A 24,553-nucleotide genomic window follows, 5' to 3' on the forward strand; every position below is an offset into this window, starting at 1 on the left:
AAACAAAGTCTGAAGAATGGTGAATCCAAACAGAAAATCTTTTTATTTGTGATGTGATGACCTATTACACTGTTCTGTGCATATATAATACTCAATATTTATTCTCGACCAAACAGGACAAACAAATTCTACGAGAAAAGACTCTAGCAATCAGGTATGAATATATCTGAAATTTCCAATCAACCTGTACTGAAATGGAAAATTTTTAATTCTTGTTTCATGTATTGAACCCAGCCCTTGGGGGTGTAGGTAGCTTTTCAAGGCAAGCAGAGCTGCTCAATGACATCATCATTATACTGTTTCTGTGCAGGATGCAGCTTGATCTCATAAAGCTTTGGCCAGAGTTTTCCAGTAACTAGAAGAAAACATTAAAAAAAAAAAAAAAAGCTTCAATATATACGTAAATGGTCATGAAAAATGGATAGATCACACGTGTAAGCTGTATGAAACAGGGAAGTTGATGATATTCTGTCTGCCAAATCTAGTTCAAACTTACCAAAAATCCGATTATTGTTGCTATCCCAAGCAATGCCATTTAAAACATCAATACCCTAAAACACAGTGAAATTTTGAAATACATGAGTTAGGCTGCGAAGGGGTAAGCATTGATGAATTGATGTAAACATTTGGTGATAAAATTAAAATAAGCAGAAAGCCTAGCCTAAAGAGCATATTTTTTCCCCTCCCTGTCTATCATCTTGAAAGAAATTATGCAGAGACTTCCTTGTACCACAAGCAGCATTAAAAAAATATTTCTGATTAAATGCTTACATTGTATCCAGCTGCTATTAATCCTTGCCTGCAAAAAGGAACAAACAAACAGCACAAAGATCTAATTAGTAATTATTTGATTCTTAACAAAAAAAAGTAATTATTTGATTAGAGACAAAACTTAGCCAAATAAACAGGAAAACTATACCTTAAAGTCTGAAGAAGAATCCATCCAAGTATAGTACCATTATTAGGTGAGATTCGTACAATGCAGTCAGTCTACACGAGGAGAAAGTAGACTTCAGGAAGTAATCTCAAGTCAACAGCTAATCTTTTCTTCTCCAGATATACAAATCATCATGCAAAGGAAACCACTAAGCAAACCAAGTTCCAGACAATAATGAAATCCCAACAAAATTAAGTACAAATTCCACGCTACATGAACCCCAAACATAAAGTCCGAAAATTACAAAACCATACCTGCCAAACATTTGCCCATATTTCACCATTTATATATTCCAATTCATTCAGGTAGCGTACACTCTGACCATTAAATTTGATGACATGTTTTCTTGTGACTGCAACATATTGTAAAGGAGAGAATGCAGTTATTAAAAGAGGGTAAATAATAATGGGTACCAATATTCATTATTTACTGCTAGTAAATGACACTCATATCTACTAGTGAAATGCTCCAAAAATACCAAAGTTGAAAACTGCAAATGGAGGGGAATTTAGAATCAATACTGAAAGTGTGTGCAAAAGAAACCTTTTAGTGTCTGGGGATCCATCTGATACAGTGTTGAAGTCCCATCACTTCCATATAAGATTTTGCCATCAGTGGCCAGTCCCCAACCGTCATCCATCTCATGTGTAAATTGCTCTGACTGCAGTGAGTATTATATTACACAGTAAAACCATTATGGACACAGAAATAACATAGTGCAAGCACTTAATGCAGTTTAGTTCAAAATAATAAGCAAGTAAAATGTGATTGGATAATGAGATGGCAAAGAATGATGTAAGCCATTTGAAATGAGATACAGACATAATGATGATTTTTATTGTATCGTACACAAAAAATCAGTGTTAACATGCAGAGAAAGGTGGGAAGGAAAGAAAAAAAAAAAACAAGAGGCAACATTGTTCAAGATGACATTTGGACAAGCAAGAGCAAGAACAGAGGTCAATTAGGAAGCTACTGACCCTGATTAAGTCAGTGAAAGTAGATACCTGATAGGAGTTGTATTAAAATTCATGACAGCGTATATTAAATAGGCTGAGAATTCAATGTAATATCAGTACAGCAATGGGCTACCCAAAACATAGTCCAGCAACACTTTAGGTTCAATACCTATGTTGTAAAATGAAAAAAAGGAAAAAAAAAAAAACCAAAAATCCTCCAAGCAGATAAGTGACTTCCCAACAGTGATATTTGTACAGAAATAGAATACTTAATAAAAATGTATTATAACACTAAACTATGCATGCTCAGTTGCTCACAATATGCTTATTTCAGATCATGATATACAAATTAAACAACCAAAACAAAGAGGATAATGGTGTAGAGACTGGAAGCACAAACTTTCTTCAAATTTTTTCTGTCATATATGAAACCAATTTTCGTCAACCAAGTTACTTGGAACAGCCTACAAAAAGACAAGAGAACTATTACATTAGTCTTACATACAAGCAAAAAGTCATATGTAAAATCCAAAAATGCAGAGACCATATGAACAAATACCATGCTAATTATCAAGCAGAAAATCAAAGTAGATGAAGAGCATAAACATCAATTGAATGCATATAAGGCACAACAATCTACTAAGTAAGAATAAAATACCCACCAACTGAAAAAATGATCTTTAAGTACATTAAACTTCAGAAATATTCAAAAACCAATTTGGAGGCAGAAGCATGTTCTTAAATAATAGGGAGAAACATGGCTGGAAGAAGACGAAGAAAAAGGAGAAAGGAGCTCATTGTTTTGGACAAACACAAGTGCCCAAGTGTAACAGCAGAATTCCTTAAAACAAACCTTTCACCAAGAAGAGTTAAACCCTCTCCAAAATATGAATCAGCCATCTTCTGAAGAATTTGAACCTGTACATATAAAAAACCCAATAAACAATAAACTCTGAATTGGAAAATATGGTTTGTTTCAGTTTAAGATCCAGGATTTATTAAATATTTTTCACTTAACTAGCTTTCAAATAAATATAACTCCATTTTTTGTTACATTTCTCAATAAATCTTATTGTATACAAGTTTCACTTCCAAAGTACTAATACTTGTTGATTTCATGATGCAAATGGAAAATCAAACAAGAGTCGACAAGCTTGTATGCAAATCGAAAGACAAGGATCTATTCTGTACCTTTCCAGTCCGAAGAGCTATTTTCCGAACCGATGACTGAAACAGTGCGAAGAAATAGGAGGTTAGGTAATAATTTACACATATCACTCAAATTCAACCATAAACAAAACTAAAGGCACCAGGCAGAACAATGCAAGGTGATCTACAAAACTGCAAATCCATAATTCCACCGCGAGCAACAATGTATATGTATAGCAAAAAACTCACGTGCCGGTAAAGACCAGTTGACTCAAATAAGGTATCATTTCCTGCATAAACAAGGCCCTGAAAAGCAAACAACCAAAATATTTTCAATTCAAAAAATAGTGGGAAAAACTAAAATAAGGAAAACAATTCCTCCGTTAGGGATTTACCTGAGTGAAGGCATTGGGATCGTGAGGGAATTCATTGACTACATAGCCGTAAGAGTGAAGGGAGTGATTAACGGACGATAACTTATTCCAAGTGTTTGACGAAACTCCCAAAACAACAATTACACAAACAAGCAAAATAATCGATATTGCAGTGAAGATTCTTCTGAGATACCAGTGCTTGGAAAAGGCCATCGAGGCGGCCGACTTGGAGCCAGATCGCTTGCTGTTAGTCTTCTTCTTAAACGATTTGGAGGCCATGGCCGTTCATTGGAGCGAGCCTTGAAAATCGGAATGTTTTGTGGGTTCCCAATTTGTTAAGAGAGTGGCGGAGGAACTCGTTGAAGAGAGCGGACGGAGGCGGCTGCAGCTGCACGCACAGTTGATTCTTGGAGATAATGCCAAAATGCGCAGTTGCTATTTGGTCAACTAACGCTGGTTGACTTGAGATCACATGTGCGAGAACCAGGTAATTGAGTCACCAACAATTTTGCACCGCGTTGCATCAGATAATTTCCTTCCTATTTTGCCTTTTCTTTTTTTCATTTTCAAAGTATTTTCCTTAAAAAATATCTTACCGAACAGGGCTGTACGGTACTACTATAAAAAAAATTATATACCGAAAAAAGAAAATACACTAATTAGTTATTGCTTTCCTGTTTTAAGACCTAGGATGGCATTTTTTAATGAGATATATTGGAAGATTAATACTAGCTTTTATTGACACCCATGAAATAAAAAAAATTAAGTATATATTTTGTAAGGGAAAACACAATAAAAGTTTGTACGAAACAATAAATAAATTTAGTAAGTAGTATAAACAAAAACAATAAAAGTACGACTTGCTGATAACTATGTGAAGGATTCTCATTTCATGCTACACTTAGCCTGGGAAACTTGCCATTGCGGGGTAGAAAAGGTTTTAAGGTGTTGCGTTAGCTCAGGAATCGAGATAGAGTAAGGAAAGGCGTGATCCTTTTTTATTTTTGGAAACAAAGATTTTGGCTAACAAATTTTGACTTCGTTTCTCACACTACCACTTACTGAAATGAGCACTAACCTTATATAGAAGTTAACAAATGTTTCATATATTTTTACGTTTCAAATGATATAAGAATTAATTTGAAATTTATCTTTTCATCTAAGTGACTGAATTTCACTATTCAGTCAAAATATAATAAAACCATTAAATTAAGTATACTTATAATTGAAAAGTAATATTTTTTTAAGTACTTTACAATCACTATATTAATTTTAAAATCTAAATCTTTTTCTCACAAATCTCTTTTCTTAAAACACAACTACAATTAATAAATTTTACTTATATAATAAATTTTTTAACTAATGCGTAATATTATTAAGATATATTATTTTGCATTTTCTTCTCATACATGCACATATATATAAATAATATAACAACTCGTAAAATTTAATATTTTAAAAAAATTCAACAATGTAGTTTCGTAAATATACAATTCACCTCTTGTTCACATTTAAAACATTGTACATGTAAATATTTTTCAACATGCATGTGAATGTAAATATACGTGATTATGAGTTAACAGCACACCTTGATATGTCATTACGAAGTACATTTCAAAGATTATGATTATTATATATATATTAGCAATAATAATAAAGATTTCCCACCAATATCCTCTCTCGGATCGTGTATCATAATCAGAATAATAATTATAATGTGATTTTGAATAAATCATGTCGTTCATCCAAATATTTTTTGAACCAAGAAAATTTGATTTAATGTATACAGAATTATTTATCTTGTTTAAGAAATGTATAAGTATATAACCCAATAAGTTGCAACCGATGAGGGAACAAAGTCTGATTAGTTCTAGTGGGGGAGGGAAAGCGGTGGCAGGGATGGATAAGACTATTGATACAAATTTAGTTTTCGATGAATTTGAAAATATGAAAGCACATGAGTATAACTTACGATGTATAATGTAAAAATTTATATTAATTTTTTTATTTTATATTTATTTATATTGATCAATTTGAAAAATTATATTTAAATTGTTATTGAAATTTTATGTTATAATTTAATTTTATTTCAAAAATGATTAATTTTTTACTCTAAATCGAATATTGACCTGATTCATGACTTTATATGGTTACTTTTTAATCATTCCTTATACAAAATTCTGAATCCACTACTGTTGATTATATTTGTAGACATGTGTCTAGGTAAAACAGTAAGCACATAAATCTTAATCAATAATATTTTATGTCACGTCATCTGTCACATGATAATGACATAATTAAAATGCCACGTTAACTTGTTATGTGGCAAATTATGTGGTATAAAAGTACCATGTGTATTGTTAATAAACAAAAGTTAATTAACGATTACGGAGAAGGGTTTATTTGATAGAAAATTAAAGTTAAGGGTTTTATTTAAATGCAATTAAAATATAAGGATTGAATTAACTTTTTTTGACATAGTTCAATAACTTATTTGAGTATTTAGTCTTCTCTTTTTCTTATTAAATAAAAGATTAAGACTTTGAATGTCAAATCACAAGCAAGGAAATAAGGGATTTAATATGTTCTATCTTCCCAAAAAAAAAAAATTCAATTATCTCTCATTATTATATCACAGTCTCAAACTCCTGAATTTTACATTGATTGTATAGTAAAGTGAAATTGTGTATTTAAGTGTTCACATTATCTTCAACTTGTGAGATACCTTTTATGAGATAAAACAGTAAGACTTAATGAGTTGAAACAAACAATATCTCAAGTTTATATAAAATATGATAATTGATATATATGCGAGGCAACTCTAGGGTATTAGCAAAATAATGTAGTTAAAAATCAAAAACTCCAAGGTATTAGAAGAGGATGTCACTATGTCAGAGTGACTTGTTGGAGTGACGGAGAATTGTGAAATTAGGTATTTAAGTGTTCACATTATTTTCAATCTGTGAGATGCTTTGTATAAGATAAAATCGTGAAGTTTAACAAGATTAAACCCAAGTCAAAACAAATAATATATTACAAATTTGTGTAAAGATTCGAACACCAAATTATTTAATTAATGTTGTGTACCTAATTGAACCTTTGAAATAGCCATTACTCCCATCGAAACAACAAAGAATTTATGTTTAAAGCTGAGTTTTCCTCTTCACATTTTCCATTTATGATGCCTCTCAATGGTGAAATACCGTGCGTTAAAAGAAAAAAAAGAACTTAACCAGATATATAATAAAATAAACCCTAGTAAAAGCCTTAGGTCAAGACCTATGCAACCGTCAAACCACACTAATCTAATTAGACATGTAAAGCTTATCATTAACTGATTATTTTAATTTTAATTAGGTTATTATGCTTTATCTCATAATAATTAAATTATCAATCTGTTTTATTAAATCAAAATTACTAATTAATAGTAGTCCACATAACAAAAAATTTTAACATTCACATCATTTTTATTTTATGAAGGTGTTCACATCATTTTTAATCTATTACATGTTTTTTGTGAAATAAAATCGTGAAATTTAACAAAATTAACTTGAAGTCAAAATAGATAATACTTTACATATTAGTGTAAATTATAACACATTCCATAACTCATATACTTGTTTTGCTTACAATTATTATTCTTAGCACCAGTGTACCGTGCGAGGACTGGGTCAGCCTAGACGGTTACGTGATTGGAACATTCGAGATAGTCATAGCTGGTCGAATGTTCTCGAATCCAAATAAAATGACGCAGTTCCTAAATCCCGCCTTCAGCCAAACCCCAGATTCAAAGAAATTACATACTAAACGACACCGTTGACATTGTTGACTCGCAAAATGAACAAAATAACCGAGCCAATTCATAGAACAATCCAGAACCCCGCTCATCTATATTTTTTCTCGCTAACTTAATGGGGAAGGAGGGACCAGAAGGTCGCTTTAATATAAATACCTTCAAGTATAATATCTTATATTCAGATTGTTCTCTCTTTTTAAGCAAAGTATCAGTTGATCAAAGCTCTAGTTTTCTTTTTCCTCCCTTTCCCTTCGCTTTCTCTGTTTGGCTTAGTTGGTGTGCGAGGAAATGGCGGACGTGCAGATGGCTGATGCAGAGACCTTTGCCTTCCAGGCCGAGATCAACCAACTTTTGAGTTTGATCATCAACACTTTTTACAGTAACAAGGAGATTTTCCTTCGTGAGCTTATTAGCAATGCATCTGATGTACGTATTCTTCGTCTCTCTTCGTACCCTGTTAATTAATTTTCATGCTCATGTCCTTATATATGTTGTAATGGTTTGTTTGGTTGGAAGGAAATTCTATACGCTAAATTTTTCTCGATAGATTGCATTCTGAATGTTTAGAAAGAAAATTTCCTGGTAGGCCTAATGCTCTGTTCTTTAACGATTCCCTATTACTGGTGAATAATTGTCTTTTATACTAAAAGACAAATTTATTTATCGAATATTTTCCTATTGAGAATTTTCAGAATCAATTTTACGTGAGATGCGGTTTCTTATTTAGAAGTGTGAAAAGTTCAATGTACGGCTATGTGTGTGGATTAGGAATTATGATCCTTGGATGAGGCTTGATGGTCGTTATTATGGATCTTGGTACAGGCATTGGACAAAATTCGATTTGAGAGCCTGACTGATAAGAGCAAGCTCGATGCTCAACCAGAGCTTTTCATTAGGCTTGTACCAGACAAGGTTAACAAGACCCTCTCCATCATTGACAGTGGTATCGGCATGACGAAAGCAGGTAACGTCGATACGTATTCTCCTTTTATTTTAGATTCAATTGAGGTTATATTCTGAAATAATTTTTTGTTTGTTTCGTAATTATACTGCCAGGGATTTTTCATTTGACCCGTAATTAGCTGTTTGTATGCAGATTTGGTGAACAACTTGGGTACAATCGCAAGGTCTGGAACCAAGGAGTTCATGGAGGCACTGCAGGCTGGAGCTGATGTGAGCATGATTGGTCAATTCGGTGTTGGTTTCTACTCTGCTTACCTTGTCGCTGAGAAAGTTATAGTGACCTCAAAACACAATGATGACGAGCAGTACATTTGGGAGTCCCAAGCTGGTGGCTCCTTCACTGTCACCAGGGATGTGAATGGAGAGCCACTTGGTAGGGGTACTAAAATGACCCTTTACCTCAAGGAGGATCAGGTAAATGTTATTGCCCATTAGAAGTTTACAAGTTCAATGTTTAGACTTTGTAAGTTTTACTAAGTGTGGATTCTATATACAGCTGGAGTACTTGGAGGAGAGGAGGATCAAGGACCTTGTGGAGAAGCACTCTGAGTTCATTAGCTATCCAATTTACCTCTGGACTGAGAAGACAACTGAGAAAGAGATTAGCGATGACGAAGATGATGAACCCAAGAAAGAGGAGGAAGGAGATATTGAGGATGTTGACGAGGAGAAGGAGACTAAATCAAAAAAGAAGAAGATTAAGGAGGTGTCTCACGAGTGGCAACTCATTAACAAGCAGAAGCCAATCTGGTTGCGTAAGCCAGAGGAGATAACTAAGGAGGAGTATGCCTCTTTCTACAAGAGCTTGACTAATGATTGGGAGGACCACCTTGCTGTCAAACACTTTTCTGTGGAAGGTCAGCTTGAGTTCAAGGCTATTTTGTTTGTTCCGAAGAGGGCTCCATTTGATCTCTTTGACACTAGGAAGAAGATGAACAACATCAAGCTCTATGTTAGGAGGGTGTTCATTATGGACAACTGCGAGGAGCTTATCCCCGAGTGCCTGGGATTCGTGAAAGGTGTTGTTGACTCTGATGACTTGCCACTCAACATTTCTCGTGAGACGCTACAACAGAACAAGATTTTGAAAGTGATTAGGAAGAACCTTGTCAAGAAGTGCATTGAGATGTTCAATGAGATTGCTGAGAACAAGGAGGACTACAACAAGTTCTATGAAGCTTTTTCAAAGAACCTGAAGTTGGGTGTTCATGAAGATAGCCAAAACAGGGCTAAGCTGGCTGACCTTCTCCGATACCACTCAACCAAGAGTGGTGATGAGTTGGCAAGCTTGAAGGACTATGTCACCAAAATGAAGGAGGGCCAGAAAGACATTTATTACATCACTGGTGAGAGCAAGAAGGCAGTGGAGAACTCCCCATTCTTGGAGAAACTCAAGAAGAAGGGATATGAAGTTCTTTTCATGGTTGACGCCATTGATGAATATGCTGTTGGACAGATGAAGGAATATGATGGCAAGAAACTTGTATCAGCCACAAAGGAAGGTTTGAAGCTTGAAGATGAGAGCGAGGAAGAGAAAAGGAAAAAGGAGGAGAAAAAGAAGTCTTTTGAGGATCTCTGCAAGACTATGAAGGATATCTTGGGAGACAAAGTGGAGAAGGTTGTTGTCTCTGACAGGATTGTGGACTCTCCTTGTTGTCTGGTTACTGGAGAGTATGGCTGGAGTGCTAACATGGAAAGGATCATGAAAGCCCAAGCCCTGAGGGACAGCAGCATGAGCTCTTACATGTCTAGCAAGAAGACTATGGAGATCAACCCTGACAATGGAATCATGGAAGAGCTAAGGAAGAGAGCTGAGGCCGACAAGAATGATAAGTCGGTGAAGGATCTTGTGCTGTTGCTCTTTGAGACTGCTCTCTTGACCTCTGGGTTCAGCCTTGATGATCCAAACACATTCGGTGCACGCATCCACAGAATGCTCAAGCTGGGTCTGAGCATCGATGAGGATGAGACCGGTGGTGACGATGCTGACATGCCTGCTCTGGAGGAGTGTGATGCCGAAGCAAGCAAGATGGAGGAAGTAGATTAATTTTTATGTTTTCTTCAAAATTTGGGTAATTTTGTTGATTGGGTGGTGGATATAGACGTCTTTTCCCGTTATGAACTTATGATAAATCTTTATATCGAGGGGTCTGGTCTGGTCCGAGGAAGTATTATCCTCGTCTTATATTTGTCTTTCAAGTATAAAACACGTCTACCCGTTTCTTGTTTGGTTATATCGAAGGGTTCTTCATATCTGTTTTTTCTCAAAACCGATAAGTTTGCCGAGCATATTTAATTTCAAAATGTTCTCTTATACTGTGGCATGAGGATGGGAACCTTGCCTGCAGAATTAAGGCAAATAATTCGACATGTAATCCTTCGATCATATTGAAAGTTCGCAATTGCCTTGTGCCAAAAGAAAAGGTCCAACATAAACGAGACCAAACCAAACCTGAACCTGAGTAAAATTACCACTACTACAAAGTTGAATGGTACGACAAAATAAACCCAACTGAAATTGGAAGTCCTTCACCGACCTACCCCAAACATTGACTCGAGGCCTGATTTAAAATCAACCTTGCCATCCATTGCCTCTCAGCTACTTATCTATTTTTTGAGATGACGATGGTAAACAAGTGTAAGCGACATGGTTAGGGGTAACAGTTTTCAGTATTTCTCAATTCATATGACGTCTTCAAAATACAATTCCGTTTTAATCAGTAATGCAGGCATCAATTTCCAGCAGCACTTATTTGGAAAAGCAAATTTGTTATAAACCATGGACCAAGACATTGCAACAATGTTATGTCATAATACAAAAATAAGTAATAAATGACCAGAGTTCCATTTTCCATAAAAGGCCAAACTAAACGAAAATACAAAATTGTAGATCTCATAACAAGCTCAATATTGTATTGAGGCTACAGCATACTAGAGGAACAAAGGCATAAAATTTTAGTTCTACGATTTTGAGTACAAGCCATTTCAAGCAAAACCTGAACCTGATGGTGCAGCACCATAGCCTCCACCGCCACGACCAAAGGCAGGCCTTCCACCAGAACCCTTCACAGTTAAAGAAAAAATGTATCATTAATGTGAGCAGCCGTTAGTTACCCGTACCAAGCATAAGTGAAAATTTGATCTCTAGTTAAAAACAGAGCACATCGCTTTAAGTTCTAATAACAAGGGCAAATAGAGTTCCCTATAAACAAGGAAAGCTTGAACTCCACTTCAAACAGCTTACTGCCAATAAGTAAATAATGCGTAAGACGCACTCAGCACATGTCGATTTGCTAATCTTTAACAAATCTGAACAAATTCCACGTTGAGGTTGCTCTTAACCAGGGCTAAACCCTTGTATCTAAAACATCAGCCTAAATTCCTCACATAATTAATTCTGACCAACTGAAGAAATTTCAGTCAGTACAAAGACAAACAACATTAATCAAGAAAAATATATCTTTAAATTAACAGATTATCTTTATACTCTTGCCCAGATGCAAAATATAACTTACGCAGCAAGAAAACATCAATCTGATCATGTAGGACTCTAAATTCTTGATGCATACTAACATCAGGCATAAACTCTAACTACACTAAAAAACACTTAAAATGAAATCAATAATTACATAGAAATAAATTGAATCCATTTAAACACTTAGGCCAAATTTTGAATTTTGAACTTACCCTGAAGGATGGCTGGAAATCTGCTGGGGCACCTCCCTTGTCACCACCAAAGTCACCACCACGTGGACCTCCACGGTATCCATCTCTGTCACCAAATCTTGGACGGTCTCCTTCAAAGCGAGGTGGACCCCTAAAATTCAGACAAAGTAAAAGATATCACTTACAATTCACACAAACAAACCAAGAGAAAAAATAGATCAAATTTGAAACAAAATCCAAGGAACAATAGATATAACACTGTGACAATCATGAGATGCATTACCGGGGGCGATCACCAGGTGGGCCACCTAACCTACCAGGGGGCTTTGTAGATTTCTTCAAAGTAGCAGGTACAATTTCTGATGGAAGATTGAGATAAGTTCTGAGAAACTCAATCCCATCATTAGTAAGGTACCAATAGTAGTGCATCCAAGCAAATGTCTCACGGACATATTCCTTGGACTTGAAGCTCTGCATCAGCTTAATCACCTGCAAATTGGGAACATCGATCTCGGGGTGCTTCGCAAGATTGAAATCCTTCTTTGCATAGCAAACTCCCTCTACAAAATCACAACAAATTGTCAATGAGAAACACGAAACAGCCATCTACTGAGATCCGCTTGGTTGTTAAGGTATCGATAGAAACATGGACATAACAAAAGCTTAAAATCCCAGCTTATCTGAGAATGGCTTCTAAACAAAATAAATAAAAACTCACTCATTTCCTCATCAGCAAAAATGGACATGAGATTAGACACAATAAAAACAAATTAAAAGATTCAAAACTAAGCTCAATTTTCTAACCAATAATCAAGCAATTAAAAGACGAGGAAGCCAATAAAGTTTAGTGGATAAATTACAAGAAAAATGAAGAGAAATATGCACCTTGAAAGAGGTATTTGCAGATTTCTCTACGGTTCTTCTCTGGAATAATCTAACCATAGGAGAAAAGAACAACTTCAGTCATGTATATACTTCTACGCATACACGTAGAAATGGTTAAGAGAGACAGCATATACGTACCATGGTTGCGAAGCGAAAAGCAAAGGCAAGGCTAGCCCTTTTTTCGGTTTTTATTGCAGGTGCACTAAAACGCAGAGAAGCAACACTTTGAAACCCTAGATAACTGGTAGCAGTTTATATTGGTACCGGATTCGGGCAACGCGGGTGTTACCCGATCCAATTTATGTGGGTTTGAGTGCCCCAGTATGTGGGCTTTAACTCGGCAACTAAGGTGGCCCACGGTCAAACGTTGATTGGGCAGGTGTTTAGCGTCCTTGGCCGTAGCCGTCTCAGAGTTTATATGCGGAAATGCAAATTAATAAATACTCAACTGATAAAAAAACAAAAGGTGGGAGCAGTACTAATTTTGTGGAGCAATAGTTTTTAATTATTATTATAAATTATTAATTGCACCTCACCTCCGTATTTATAGGCTGCCAATTCTGCCTCTTTGGCTCCAGAATCATGTGACAACACAACACAAAAGTGGTCCTTGCTCGCTCCCTACTCCCTACTCTCTTCCAGCTATAAAAACACCATTTTTATTACCTATTGATTCATGTTTTCTTTGCTTCCAAACACACATTCCACGCAAAATCCTAACAATTTTCTCGCCAACTTTCTCTAGAAAGTTTTCTCATGCAAAAATACCCCTTGTCGTTTTTTCAGTCCTAGACTCACATTTCATCTCTGTTGTTCTCTTCATCATATATAGTAAAACTTTAGAGTGTATATTTCTGTGGGAAAACACTACAAAAAAAAAAAAAATTAGTGTCGTCGTAAAGTTCTAGATCTTTCGGCTTTTGATATAATCATACATAAACTTGATATAAGTGTAACATTTTATATATAGGGATTTTCTAGTAGGAATTATTTTCCATAGTTTCGTTTTTTTTTTCTCTCGAGAAGATGAGATCAGAGAACGAGGATCGGTGTTTAGTGCCACAGTCAAAACCGGAGGAAACAACTCCTGAATATCAGAAGTAATTTTTAACTCTGCCTTTTCTCCGTCTTTCTTTTGTTAATGTTTATACAGTAATAATTTATTTCCTTTTTTTTTAAAAGTAAAATACGACTAGAAAGCAGAAAATATTAGTAATACGGTTTAGCACGTGTTTGGCTGCTGAGAAAAGTGTTCGGAAAATTTTCTTACACGACTATCGCCCTTTTTTACTTGAATGGAAACTCTTAGAGGATTTCGTTTTTATATGCCAATGGTGCAAACAGAGGAGGATCATACTTTTCTAAATATCTCCATTACTACTTAGCAAAAAAAAAGCATCACAACTCTGTTTTTCAGAGATAATAACATTTTTTTTTTGCGCAGAACACTAAAATTTGCATATACAAGAGATTTTCTCTTTTCCTTAGCTGAATTCGATACATGCAAAAAGTTACCTACTGGATTTGACAGTTCAATATTAAGGTAATATCACTACTTTCTTTTCTTTGTTACTTACTATTGCCTTTTGTTGCATCCTTGGTAGTAATATTTATATTCTTAAGCTAATTATTTTCCAGAGAACTTGGAAATCAATCAACTAGTGTGCTGCATTCTTATCATGATTCAGGTAAGAAGTTTCTACCCTACTTCCTCTTCCCCACTCATATTTTGCTAAAAAAAAAAGAGAGTATAGTTAACATCCTTTAATTCAAAGGTAACCTGGATTATGATTTGTATTTATTGGCAATTCCTAGTTCAGTAATGATAGTGGTATTTGATTGATTGTGAATCCTTGTAAATCTGGTCACTAATGTCAGCGGTGGAGTTGATCATTTGTTCATGCAATGGGCTATGAGCTAATGTAGATGAAATCAATCCCATTATTACTGTATTTTCTTATACAGTAGGCAGTTTATCAATGTTTTTCATCTTCATGTATCTGTGGATCCTGGCTGTGCGGGTATCAACCTATTGGTCATTGAAAGTGCATTCAATTTCTGGCTTGTTGAACCATATATGTTATTGTACAGATGCTGGCAGATTTCAAAGCAGCCCGTCTCTTTGCGCATGGCGAAATGCTGAGCAAGGACTTCTGGGAAGTGGTGTCTTTGCAAGAGTTCATAGAGGTGTAGCTGAGACTTCTGATCCTGTACTTAAAGGCAGTGGCTTCCATATACTCAACCGGAGTAGTGAACCTTATCGGCCTCCACATCTATGTAAGGTATGTGAAAATACTTTATGATTTATCTAGTGCTAATAATAAGAAATTTCAACTGATTCATTTTGTGGCTATGATCGTAGTCTATGATGCTTGTTTTTTGTCAACAAGCATTTTATCATGTTTTTAACTATTTAAAAATAGTCTGTCAAAGCATTTGGTTGAATCTCACTTTTTTTCTTCTATTTCAGGCAAAAAATTATTCAGTGAGAGAAAGTGAGGACCATTATAATGATGAAACATTTGGTTCTTGTGATAATCTGAGTCAAGAGAGAGCAGAGGAGGAGCAAAGGAGAAGGGGTAAAATCTTCTCTTTCTCCTTTGGTTTCTTTTCTGGTGGTTTTATGTTTCTATTGTCTTCAGTATTCATGGTTTCTGCCAGTTCAGGTTTAAATATAGGTAACTCTCCTTATGTTTAATGAACAACCCCCTCTGCTCAGATTCATTTGAATTGATGAGGAACGAACAAGAAATGGCTACTCAAGAAAAGCAAAAGATAATCTGTGATGAGCATAAAGAAACTTTGAACCTAGATATTGCTATAATCGTGGAGGATTCTGGAGTTGATAAGAAGGTTGCAAACAAGTACAGTAAATCCAGGGGTGCTAAGGTGTATTTCCCTCTCAACAGTGATTCAGAGTAAAATTTCTACGTTTAAAAACTTCAAGTTTCTGGCTGAAAATTTTGTACAACATCTGACAGCATTTTGTTTTATTGTCTGACCAGCCTTATGATGTTAAAGAAGGTCACCCTGAGAATCCTGTATTCTGTTCCTCTGTCTTAGTTCATCAGTTTCGTGAAGGAGGTGTGCTCAAAAACAGAAATTTGTTAATTTTCTTTTAACTTTTCAAAAACCTTTCTTAAGTGGAACTGTGGATTATGTTTCATAAGCTTAAACTTTCTGAACCAATTAGTTATATTAGCAAAGAGAACCTAAAATTTTTGTTTCCTGACATTCTCTAGAGAAGAAGACTGCTGCTGATCAAAAGGTCAATGACCATGACTCTACAAAATTTTCTTTTGGAACAAATGGAATTGCTCACAATCTTATGAAATCTGCCTCCACTCCTGTTTCAAAGGAAAGCTCTATGCAATTATATGGTTGTTGTAATCCAGGAGCTCATTCTAGTCATTGCTTGGAAGAATCCATTCTGTCAGAGATCAATGGAAGGAGCAGTTATGATATAGAGGACTCACAATCAAGTTGCTCCAATTATGGTGAAGCACATCAGCACTTTCTTTTGTTGTTACAAAAGGGAGCAGGCTTGACTGATTTGGCAGAATCCTCAAAGCTAAACATGTGGTCCTTGTATAAACCCTATGTTTCTGAAACTGGAAATGACAACAACCAGCTAAACAAATCAGGCAGAGTATTTATAAACAATTTTGAGAAGAATCTTCGTGAACCTATCTCTGGAACATTTGTAAAGGATTCACAATCAACTGCATTATCAGGCACCCAAAAAGACTTGACAAGCATGTACAAAGGGGATGATGCAGTAGAGTCTCAGGTCCGACTTCCAGTTGGGGAAAATTGTATCATTCCTTTGACAGTCAATGGGACTGGACCCATTGGAGATGCTGAAGGCATCACGCTCTCGGGCTTTGCCAAGCAAACTGGTGTAAACAAAAGAAATGGTAATCTTTTGGTCTCCAATATTCAGGCTAAAGTAGGACTTAATCTTCAGGGCGGGCCAGAGTTGAAGAACAGTTCTCTCAGTAGTTTTGATGAACTTGACATTTGTCTGCCTGATGAGGACAGCCTGATAACTGCTGATGACTACATATTGCAGCAAGACTCCATGTTTATGGCTGCTGGGGATACCTCAAGTACACCGGTTAATATTTTTGGGAGGCTAGCAGATTGTGGTGTTGCTGTTGGTGAAAAAAGATTTGATCTGGCAGGTTTTCTAAGGCCTACTTCCTTTCATAGTTCTCATGATCTAGTGAGTTTGGATACTCCTTTTAAGAGTCTGCGCATGCAGCAATCTTACCCACAGCTCCAGCATTCTCAGCTGAAGCAAGGAAAGGAACAAGGGAGTTGTTCCAAGTCACAAGAAAGTATAAAGGGTTTAAGAATCAAGCCTAAAAATTTAAAAGCATGTCCCTGTAATCTACAACCTCTTCAACATTTTCCTACAAACGTGCATCTCACTTCCTACCAGCACCTCCGAGCTGCTGAAACAGGGTTTGATCATTCTGGTAACAATCAGTTGCCACAGGAGTTACCCATTCCAGGCTATTTCCCTCCCCACCAATTGTATGGACTGCCAAGAGTTGCATTTCCTCAACACACTTCAAATGAAATGGTTTGTTATGCACAGGACCAAAATGCCATGCTTAATTCTTCTTTGAGTTTTAAGCAACAATGCTACAGGGACCTTGAAAGTGCCAGTTCCAGGTATAACAAATGCTTCTAAAATCTTATCAGCTTCACAACTTTTGAATAAATAATTCCAGGTTTTGATCAAGTATCTGAATCTGATCGATTCAATATTTGCAACTGAAAAAAGTGCTAATTTCTTGCTGTTTCTTTTTTTTTTTGGGATAAATAACTTCTTGTTTTTAGTCACTTTGTTGGTGAAAACATTAATGAAGGTATGCTTTACAGGCATTTTGAGATGGGAATTGAGAGCAAAGCTGATGCATCCTCCTACTATGCTTGGCCATGAGCAGGGAGCGTTTGCCAAACAGGTTGAAGCAGGCTATAGACATTTTGGCGGCTAGAAAATGAAATTTCAGCTTTTGTCTAACCTCAACTTGTAATTGGCTTAGGTAGATTCATCTTTCGTTTAAAATCTCGATTCTAAACTCCTTGTGGTGTTCGTAGATATTGACTTTAATGTCTGAAGATAAGTTTAAATGCAGACAGATATACATATATGTATCCGTTCTGATATTGGGCACTATCAACAAAGTAAGCAATGCAATGATAGATGGAATGTTTTCTACGACTAAAATGCTTAAAGAATGATATTTCGCGAGGCACCTTTTATGCCATTGATGATTATTGGGTAATATTTATCCTTCTTTAACATGGTGACGTGGGTGTGAGAGAACTCCCTTTGCTTAATGCCTACCGATTGTAACTCTGGCCGGTTCAACCAAGTATTTATTTGTACGGTAGTTAGTTGTAGCGTGAAAGAAAGTTGGGCGTTCAAGTCACCCATGTCCATCGATCATCAGATTCCCACAACTCGTGATCACTCGTCTTTAAGATTAAGACATTGGTATTATTTTTAAATTTTCTTTTGAAAATGGACATTAATGCTCTATGTTTCCTAAGGAAGACGAGACAATAAAGGTGTTTCCCGTGCGAAAGTTAGAATATAGAAAACCTTACAAAAATAGAAAACAAAAGAGTTGGAGCAAAAACTCTATGGGAGAAACAGTTCAAGAATTGAATTAGTTTCTCTTTCCATTTTCATTTCCCTCACTAGTACCAATGTCAAATTTTACAAGCAAGATCAAATGATTTTCCCCTCCCCCTTTTCTTTTCACTCTGACGTTCATCCTTTTTGACCTTCAAACACTTACCAAATCACATGGAAATAGTCGCAACTAAATCGAAGTGCCCGTAACATAGCAAATCTCTCCATAAAAAGTAATTACCAGCTTTATATTCTGCTACCAGCATGCCATCGACGTCCATAGGCGAACGTGATTGCAACAAACAATGAGAAACTGATATTGTTATATACCCGAAAACAGGAGCAGCAAGCAGCATTGACAAATACTGTGCCTATATCACAATAAAATATGCAGTCAAAACTTGAATACACAAGACCCAGCATCGTACTGTACAAGATACCCCTCAAAAACAAAAAGATATGCGCTGTACACTCGTTTCCTGACTCTTCTCCTTCCATTCTGCACCCCGCTTCTCCTTTTAACTTCTCTTACAATATATATACATGACAGCAGAATGGGGAAAATTATTTTGAAATTGGCAACCGATGATCCTACCAACATTATACACTACTAACAGAACATCATGTACTCTTTGATTCTAGCTCCTTTTCCTGGCATGCCTTCAAAGCAGAAAAAAAAGAAGAAGAAGAAGAAGAAAGAGTCCATTTATATAAGACATAAAAGAGATTATGCACAGCTGAAAATTAAAGCACATCTCATCACCTCACGTATTAAGTTATACTTTTTGATTGGTCATTATGAACAGCTTTACACACACCACCGTGATCAATTGCCTCTGTCTCAATCTCATAGGAAGAAAGCAACCTTCTCTGCATCAAAAAAACCATATAGTAAAACTAACAATCTTTTATAAATTATGTAGGGAACAAATAGATTAAAAAATTGACACAACAAACCAAAGAAAAGACTCACATACAGAAAGTTAAGAAGAACTAAACATTTTACCAAATGATAAGTTGACAACACTAGAAGCAAAATCAGGGACAAGCCATGCTACCAAACAAACTCATGACACATGAGAAAAAAAAAAAAAGGAACCCCATTCTTTTCATCCCTTGTATTTCCAGCCTAATTAGCCAATGCATGTTTGTCCTGAATTACCATCTTTGTTTTGGAGAATGACAAAATATCACAGAACAACTTCCAACTTGAAAAATAGACCATGCAACAGAGCCCATTGCACCCAAGATTAGATCTATAACATCCTAGGAAATCATCATCATAATTGCCAAACTGTCATATTTCTAAATGCTGACTATAGAAAACTCATTGTAGTTTACATGGCAGAAAGCACAGTGCTGCAAACTGTTGAAACCAAAGGATGATTGCCCTGATTTATGTTAGGCTCATTTCAAATGATATATGCCAAGAGAAATTTTCTCTGTATTCAAGCATTTGACTCATGAAAATAATAAAAAAATTAAAGACCAAAACCACTAATAGACCTACTAAAGCGAAGGGTGATACCAATTACCAACATTACTACTTTTACTAGTCTACTCGCATCATCCATACCATGATGGAACAAGTAACCCATAAGCAAGGGCTCAGAAAACTCACATGATCCTCAAAATCAGGACTTGTCAGATTGATGGAGAGGTTTCTCATCAACAGCAGTACCTGAATAGGAGAAAGAAAGATAAGCAATCATGTCTGTGGCAATATCAGGCAAAATTGTATAAAATGTTATATGTAAAATAAACCAAACCGTTTCAACATCTATAGGATCCATCTTTTTAAGTTTCTGCAGGTGACCAGTAACATTTGGATCAAAGATGCTGCCAATGAAACTGTATACTTGTGCAAAGTCGGGCAACACTGCATCAAGCAAAAAGCCATTTTAAAGGGTTTAAGGATAAAATAGCATAAATGATTAAATATTTCCATTAGCACTAAGACAAACCTCTCAGAGCATGACCATGATTTCCCTGATCAGTCATTTCCCCAATTTGTCGTGTCTTTGGGGTACTCTCAGTGCTACTACAAGAGTTATTGCCCAACCCAGAACCTATAAAGGCGAATATAACATGGAGGCAACACATAATCAAAATCTCAATTGTTGAAAGGGGTCACTGCTATCATAAATGAGTTCAATATTAGAATACTAGAATTAGGAAGAATAAGATGCCTTTTTTAGCTTGTGAGAAACTGACGGTCTGTGCATTGTTTGTCCAGGAAGATGCAGCAGCACTGGTATTAGGGTTCATAAGCATCGATGAGGGATCAGATCTTAAAACATATCCAGTGTCAAGTAAAGCCGCTGATGACTGAAAAGATCCTGATACTTGTTGGTGTGGTTGAGCTGCCACTGTGACACACAGACACAGGATTATAATGTCAATTTTGTGCTGTGATTACTACTCATACTTAACATAAATTATCCTCACCATTTTTTGAGGCTTTCTGAGGATATGGATGAGCTGCTTTCCTTTTAGGTCGAGGTGGAGGTAGGTGTTCACTTGTTCCATTCTTCTGAACCTTTAGAAAGTACTTCTGGGCATGGCTACGGATCTAGAAAACAAAAACAAAAAAAAAAAAGCACTTCATGTCAAATGTTTGTCACAGGCATTGGCATCTACATATAATTGTTAAAACAGAAAACCTCTAATATGGAAACTACTCCGGTTTTCACATCTTACTGAAACATTGGAAAGCAGTCTAAGATGCAAAGGAGAGATTACAAACATAAAGTTCTTCATTCCTCAACCATCCTGCCTCTTTCCTTTATAAAATGAACCTTGCTTAAGGAAAAATGTTAGATACTTTTTAATTTACCTGGATAACAGTCTTTGACCCGACAAATGCTTCAATCTTTTTCCAGTCACGGTCAAAGCTGAACAGAATCAGGGGAAGGAAAACAACAACAACAAATGAGAGCAAGAAAACCTTTTGGAAATATACTCATGCAAAAAGCATGATTCAGCAAACAACTGATATAACAAGAAACTAGTATAACAACTCCACTAAGTTATAATCTCGAAATGGTCTTCAACAATAGATCCTTTGTTCCTCAATATAAGGTCAACTATGACAAACTATTTAAAGATTATTCAAAATAGCAACAAAAGAAAAAACTCCTTTTACTATACATTACCATCAATATTCTACTACAGTTTTATCATCATGTCTTCAAATATACAAACAGGCTATTATAATTCAGTGTCTTTTCAGTTAGGTATGAAGCCTAAAGCTAAATGAATTTAAGAAGGAACATACGCTTCACACGCAGAACAAGAATGTCCTCTCCTTTTCTTCCCCACTTGTCCATTACTTATTACTCTCATCCTACTTTCAATAATACTTATAAAACTTATTTTTAACAAAAACTAATTTAAAAATTTTAATTAGCTACTTCTGAATAAAAAAAACAAAAAAGACTTCGATTTCAAATTCAATTCAAAACCTCAAAATTGAACTGCAAAAAAATTCATAAACAATTTTTAAAAAACCCTAATTTGAAATGGAAGCCAAGAAATTTCATGGAATTAGAGAGAAAATGCTTGAGACTTTACAGCTGGAGAGCTTCGAGGAACTTGTCGTGTTCGGGTTCAGTCCAGCTCTCTCTGGACTTGGTGATGGTGTAGGGCTTTCGGATTTTCTTATTCGGATCCTCAGCAGATGACGCCGTGGAGGCCGCCGTAGCCGTCGTGGTGAAGGGTGCCAGGCCGGGCAAAGCCATTCCAGTCGGATCCAGGTAAAATCCCTCAGCCGGGTTCGGGTTTTTTGATACCATGTAAGATTTTTGGGAGGTTTTTTTTCTTTTAAAGCTTTGAAACAACGGAGAGATGTGGCGGTTGAGTTTGCATATAAAGGGCTCGGGATTTGGATCTGATGCTGCGTGGTTTCATCTGAGATTTAGAAATGACAAATAAGAATCTGCCACGTAGAAGGAACGTTTGTTTATCCACTGTCCGCTGCCCATTTGGATGTTAAAAAATGCTAATTATTACCTGCCTATAACATGATCAGACGCCTTATTTTCTAATTTCTATAGACAAAATGTTATATATTCTTAAATATAAATTTTGAGAGTAATTATTTATTATTACCATTCTCAAATGGTAATTTCTCGCAAATTAAAGAAGTAATTAAAAGATTTACAATAAATCCAAGGATGACGCTCATGCTCTATAGAACACTAGAGCAATAACTGCGTATTAAGTATAATTTTTAAGTTAAAGAAGACACTTTAACATGCGCATCTATTTTGTAAGATCTTGTTAAAATATGGACAACCTTCATCAATTATATGTTGTAATAACTTTTAATTTTTTTATAAAGAAAATCAAACAATGAGTAAAGATGACAAGTAAATTATACAAAAAACTTTTGTTAACTATTATTTTAATTATACTTTTTAAGTTTACTATATTAAATGACATTATACGTATTATATTTGGTACAAAAATTGTCTTTGAACGAATCTTAAAATGTATTTCTAAGATGCTCATTAATAAATATTTTATAATTTTAAAATATTATTCATAAAAAAATATTAAATACTCTATTAGTATTGAATACGATGAATTTTTAATACATTGATAAAAATATTATTTAAAATAATATTAAAATATATCTTTAATACACTGGTTAAAAAAATAACTCTTAAAAATTTACAACCATATAATAATAAAATTTGCACTAATTATATGTAAAAAATCCGGTTATCCTATGTGTAGTAGCATGATATAAGAGCAATGAATAGAATTGCCACGTTTCGAATCAATTGAAAATCAACATGTCAAAGTTTCATAGTAAATAAATCCTCTCTTAGTCGTCGAATTAATAATTACTAGTATCGTATAAGGAACTATTTTAATTTCATAGGATTAGAGGACATTTGATTTGGGCATGGGTTACTCTGATCCAGGAGGCATAGGAATTTTGTCTGCACCAAGCTAATCCTAGTGGAGGGAAGGGTCGGCCGGGAGGTGAAAAGGACAGGTAAGGGATAGAGCTGTTTTCACCGAAGGCCACGTGGCAGCGATAAGGAGCTTAGGAGCGGAGATGTATGGTATTGTTGAATTCCAATGTGCTAAGTGGCCAGCAACAAGGCCACATGACTTCCATGAGATTTTTAGCAATGGGACCTACTTAAGTTGCCCACTTCCCATGTTGCTTTTCTTCTCTGTCTTTTTTTCTTTTTTTCTTTCACCCTCTGATATTTTGGTTTACCCTTTTTCTGTTTCCAGAATTGTGGAGGGGTAGAGTACTGGTGCTGGTTTCATTTCACCAATTTTAATTTCAATCAAACCCGACAAGATTGCTTCGCATTTTGCTTTTATCCTCGACTCACGGTTGTGTACAAGGAATATCCTATTTCAACTTGAGATGGACGTTAGTCACGAATCTTGACGGGGGTGCATTCCCAGCCATACATTCTATTTCTTTACAGCAATTGGGGGGGATATAGCGTTATGTAAAATTTTAAGCGCTCTTACTAACAAAACTCGAGGTTCAAAATTTAGAGTTTCCCCTCAACCTTGTTTAAATATATAAAGAATTAAAAAAAAATAAAGTGCTTTTATTAATTATGAATTATGTTCGATTTATCATCAATAATTCAAGTTTGACTTAATTATTGTCATTCCATGAATGGTTTTTCTGTTTTTCTTTTTACATCAAAAAATTACTACGTACGACTCGAAACTAGAAAGTTTACCCTAAGTTACCTCATTTTGACCTTTTGAACTAAGGCAAACAGCCTATTTGGTGGTTATTTATACTATAGTTGCTATAATCCGATGTGGAGCAGGGAGTTGGCAATGCGGTGTCAGCTGGGGTCCCGGTCTTGCACTTACCACAAGTTTGTTTGGTAGGTTAACTCACAATGCCATGTGTGGCTTTTGCTTTTCTTCTGCTTTCTGTCCCTCAATTTTGGGGTTCAACAGATAAAGTAGGTGGCTAAGCAAATGAAGAAGCTAATAATTGCACCAAGTTTGATGCATCAATCGATTAAAGAAAGGTTATATATATTGCCCGTGTGCATGCATGGTCGTTTTGCCATGTGCATTGCAAAAGAACTAAGAAATATCCCCATTTTCTAGTGGTTGTCGCCTTCCAGTCTGTAGAAGCTACTCCATGAGAAGTGACATATAACCAAAGCATTAACG

At 35.6% G+C, this 24,553-nt stretch overlaps 5 protein-coding genes across 10 annotated transcripts; 2 read left to right on the forward strand and 3 right to left on the reverse strand.

Annotated features, from left to right (window-relative positions):
• Positions 11 to 3,909, reverse strand: LOC18605633 (glutaminyl-peptide cyclotransferase). Its single transcript, XM_007038749.2, has 11 exons — positions 3,441 to 3,909; positions 3,295 to 3,351; positions 3,088 to 3,123; positions 2,750 to 2,814; positions 2,297 to 2,360; positions 1,481 to 1,598; positions 1,192 to 1,289; positions 920 to 990; positions 772 to 799; positions 497 to 551; positions 11 to 355 (listed from the first exon to the last, which is right to left on the reverse strand). The coding sequence occupies exons 1-11, from the start codon at positions 3,696 to 3,698 to the stop codon at positions 258 to 260; spliced, it is 948 nt and encodes a 315-aa protein (XP_007038811.1). The 5' UTR covers positions 3,699 to 3,909; the 3' UTR covers positions 11 to 257.
• On the forward strand, positions 7,322 to 10,444 carry LOC18605634 (heat shock protein 83). The gene is made up of 4 exons (XM_007038751.2): positions 7,322 to 7,641; positions 8,038 to 8,179; positions 8,312 to 8,592; positions 8,675 to 10,444. The coding sequence occupies exons 1-4, from the start codon at positions 7,504 to 7,506 to the stop codon at positions 10,223 to 10,225; spliced, it is 2,112 nt and encodes a 703-aa protein (XP_007038813.2). The 5' UTR covers positions 7,322 to 7,503; the 3' UTR covers positions 10,226 to 10,444.
• LOC18605635 (40S ribosomal protein S10-1) lies at positions 10,949 to 13,150 on the reverse strand. Its single transcript, XM_007038754.2, has 5 exons — positions 12,868 to 13,150; positions 12,730 to 12,778; positions 12,128 to 12,404; positions 11,866 to 11,995; positions 10,949 to 11,241 (listed from the first exon to the last, which is right to left on the reverse strand). The coding sequence occupies exons 1-5, from the start codon at positions 12,868 to 12,870 to the stop codon at positions 11,164 to 11,166; spliced, it is 537 nt and encodes a 178-aa protein (XP_007038816.1). The 5' UTR covers positions 12,871 to 13,150; the 3' UTR covers positions 10,949 to 11,163.
• Positions 13,356 to 17,959, forward strand: LOC18605636. The gene is made up of 9 exons (XM_007038755.2): positions 13,356 to 13,829; positions 14,174 to 14,272; positions 14,368 to 14,417; positions 14,821 to 15,011; positions 15,200 to 15,308; positions 15,449 to 15,618; positions 15,735 to 15,813; positions 15,972 to 17,409; positions 17,620 to 17,959. Exons 1-9 carry the CDS (start codon positions 13,756 to 13,758, stop codon positions 17,678 to 17,680), a joined length of 2,271 nt encoding a protein of 756 aa, XP_007038817.2. The 5' UTR covers positions 13,356 to 13,755; the 3' UTR covers positions 17,681 to 17,959.
• LOC18605637 (protein REVEILLE 6) lies at positions 18,372 to 22,232 on the reverse strand. Of its 6 annotated transcripts, none has more exons than XM_018117526.1 (9): positions 21,953 to 22,232; positions 21,216 to 21,273; positions 20,828 to 20,951; positions 20,569 to 20,748; positions 20,344 to 20,448; positions 20,149 to 20,258; positions 20,001 to 20,060; positions 19,143 to 19,249; positions 18,372 to 18,750 (listed from the first exon to the last, which is right to left on the reverse strand). In XM_018117526.1, the coding sequence occupies exons 1-8, from the start codon at positions 22,171 to 22,173 to the stop codon at positions 19,151 to 19,153; spliced, it is 957 nt and encodes a 318-aa protein (XP_017973015.1). In that variant the 5' UTR covers positions 22,174 to 22,232; the 3' UTR covers positions 18,372 to 18,750; positions 19,143 to 19,150. The 6 variants fall into 6 exon arrangements, 5 of the variants coding, with proteins under 5 accessions (XP_017973015.1, XP_017973014.1, XP_017973016.1 ...); XR_001927117.1 differs by having other exon boundaries at positions 18,375 to 19,039; positions 19,143 to 19,244; XM_018117525.1 differs by having other exon boundaries at positions 18,375 to 19,039.

This window comes from Theobroma cacao, chromosome 3, assembly GCF_000208745.1.
Source record: "Theobroma cacao cultivar B97-61/B2 chromosome 3, Criollo_cocoa_genome_V2, whole genome shotgun sequence".
In the NCBI taxonomy this organism is placed as follows: Eukaryota; Viridiplantae; Streptophyta; class Magnoliopsida; order Malvales; family Malvaceae; genus Theobroma; species Theobroma cacao.

Coding starts and splice junctions, on each gene's coding strand:
- LOC18605633 (XM_007038749.2), bottom strand. CDS start 3,698: ATGGCCTCCAAATCGTTTAAGAAGAAGACTAACAGCAAGCGATCTGGC. Junction 1,599..2,296: donor ACAGAAAAAATTTGAAGAAA/GTTTGTGCTTCC, acceptor TACTCACTGCAG/TCAGAGCAATTTACACATGA. Junction 800..919: donor ATTCTTCTTCAGACTTTAAG/GTATAGTTTTCC, acceptor TCCTTTTTGCAG/GCAAGGATTAATAGCAGCTG.
- LOC18605634 (XM_007038751.2), top strand. CDS start 7,504: ATGGCGGACGTGCAGATGGCTGATGCAGAGACCTTTGCCTTCCAGGCC. Junction 7,642..8,037: donor TTATTAGCAATGCATCTGAT/GTACGTATTCTT, acceptor ATCTTGGTACAG/GCATTGGACAAAATTCGATT. Junction 8,180..8,311: donor TATCGGCATGACGAAAGCAG/GTAACGTCGATA, acceptor GTTTGTATGCAG/ATTTGGTGAACAACTTGGGT.
- LOC18605635 (XM_007038754.2), bottom strand. Junction 11,996..12,127: donor CCACCTGGTGATCGCCCCCG/GTAATGCATCTC, acceptor TCTGAATTTTAG/GGGTCCACCTCGCTTTGAAG. Junction 11,242..11,865: donor ATTTCCAGCCATCCTTCAGG/GTAAGTTCAAAA, acceptor TTAACTGTGAAG/GGTTCTGGTGGAAGGCCTGC.
- LOC18605636 (XM_007038755.2), top strand. CDS start 13,756: ATGAGATCAGAGAACGAGGATCGGTGTTTAGTGCCACAGTCAAAACCG. Junction 13,830..14,173: donor ACAACTCCTGAATATCAGAA/GTAATTTTTAAC, acceptor TTTTTTGCGCAG/AACACTAAAATTTGCATATA. Junction 15,309..15,448: donor GGAGGAGCAAAGGAGAAGGG/GTAAAATCTTCT, acceptor CCCTCTGCTCAG/ATTCATTTGAATTGATGAGG.
- LOC18605637 (XM_018117526.1), bottom strand. CDS start 22,173: ATGGTATCAAAAAACCCGAACCCGGCTGAGGGATTTTACCTGGATCCG. Junction 21,274..21,952: donor TTCCTCGAAGCTCTCCAGCT/GTAAAGTCTCAA, acceptor GATTCTGTTCAG/CTTTGACCGTGACTGGAAAA. Junction 20,749..20,827: donor TCAGAAAGCCTCAAAAAATG/GTGAGGATAATT, acceptor TGTGTGTCACAG/TGGCAGCTCAACCACACCAA.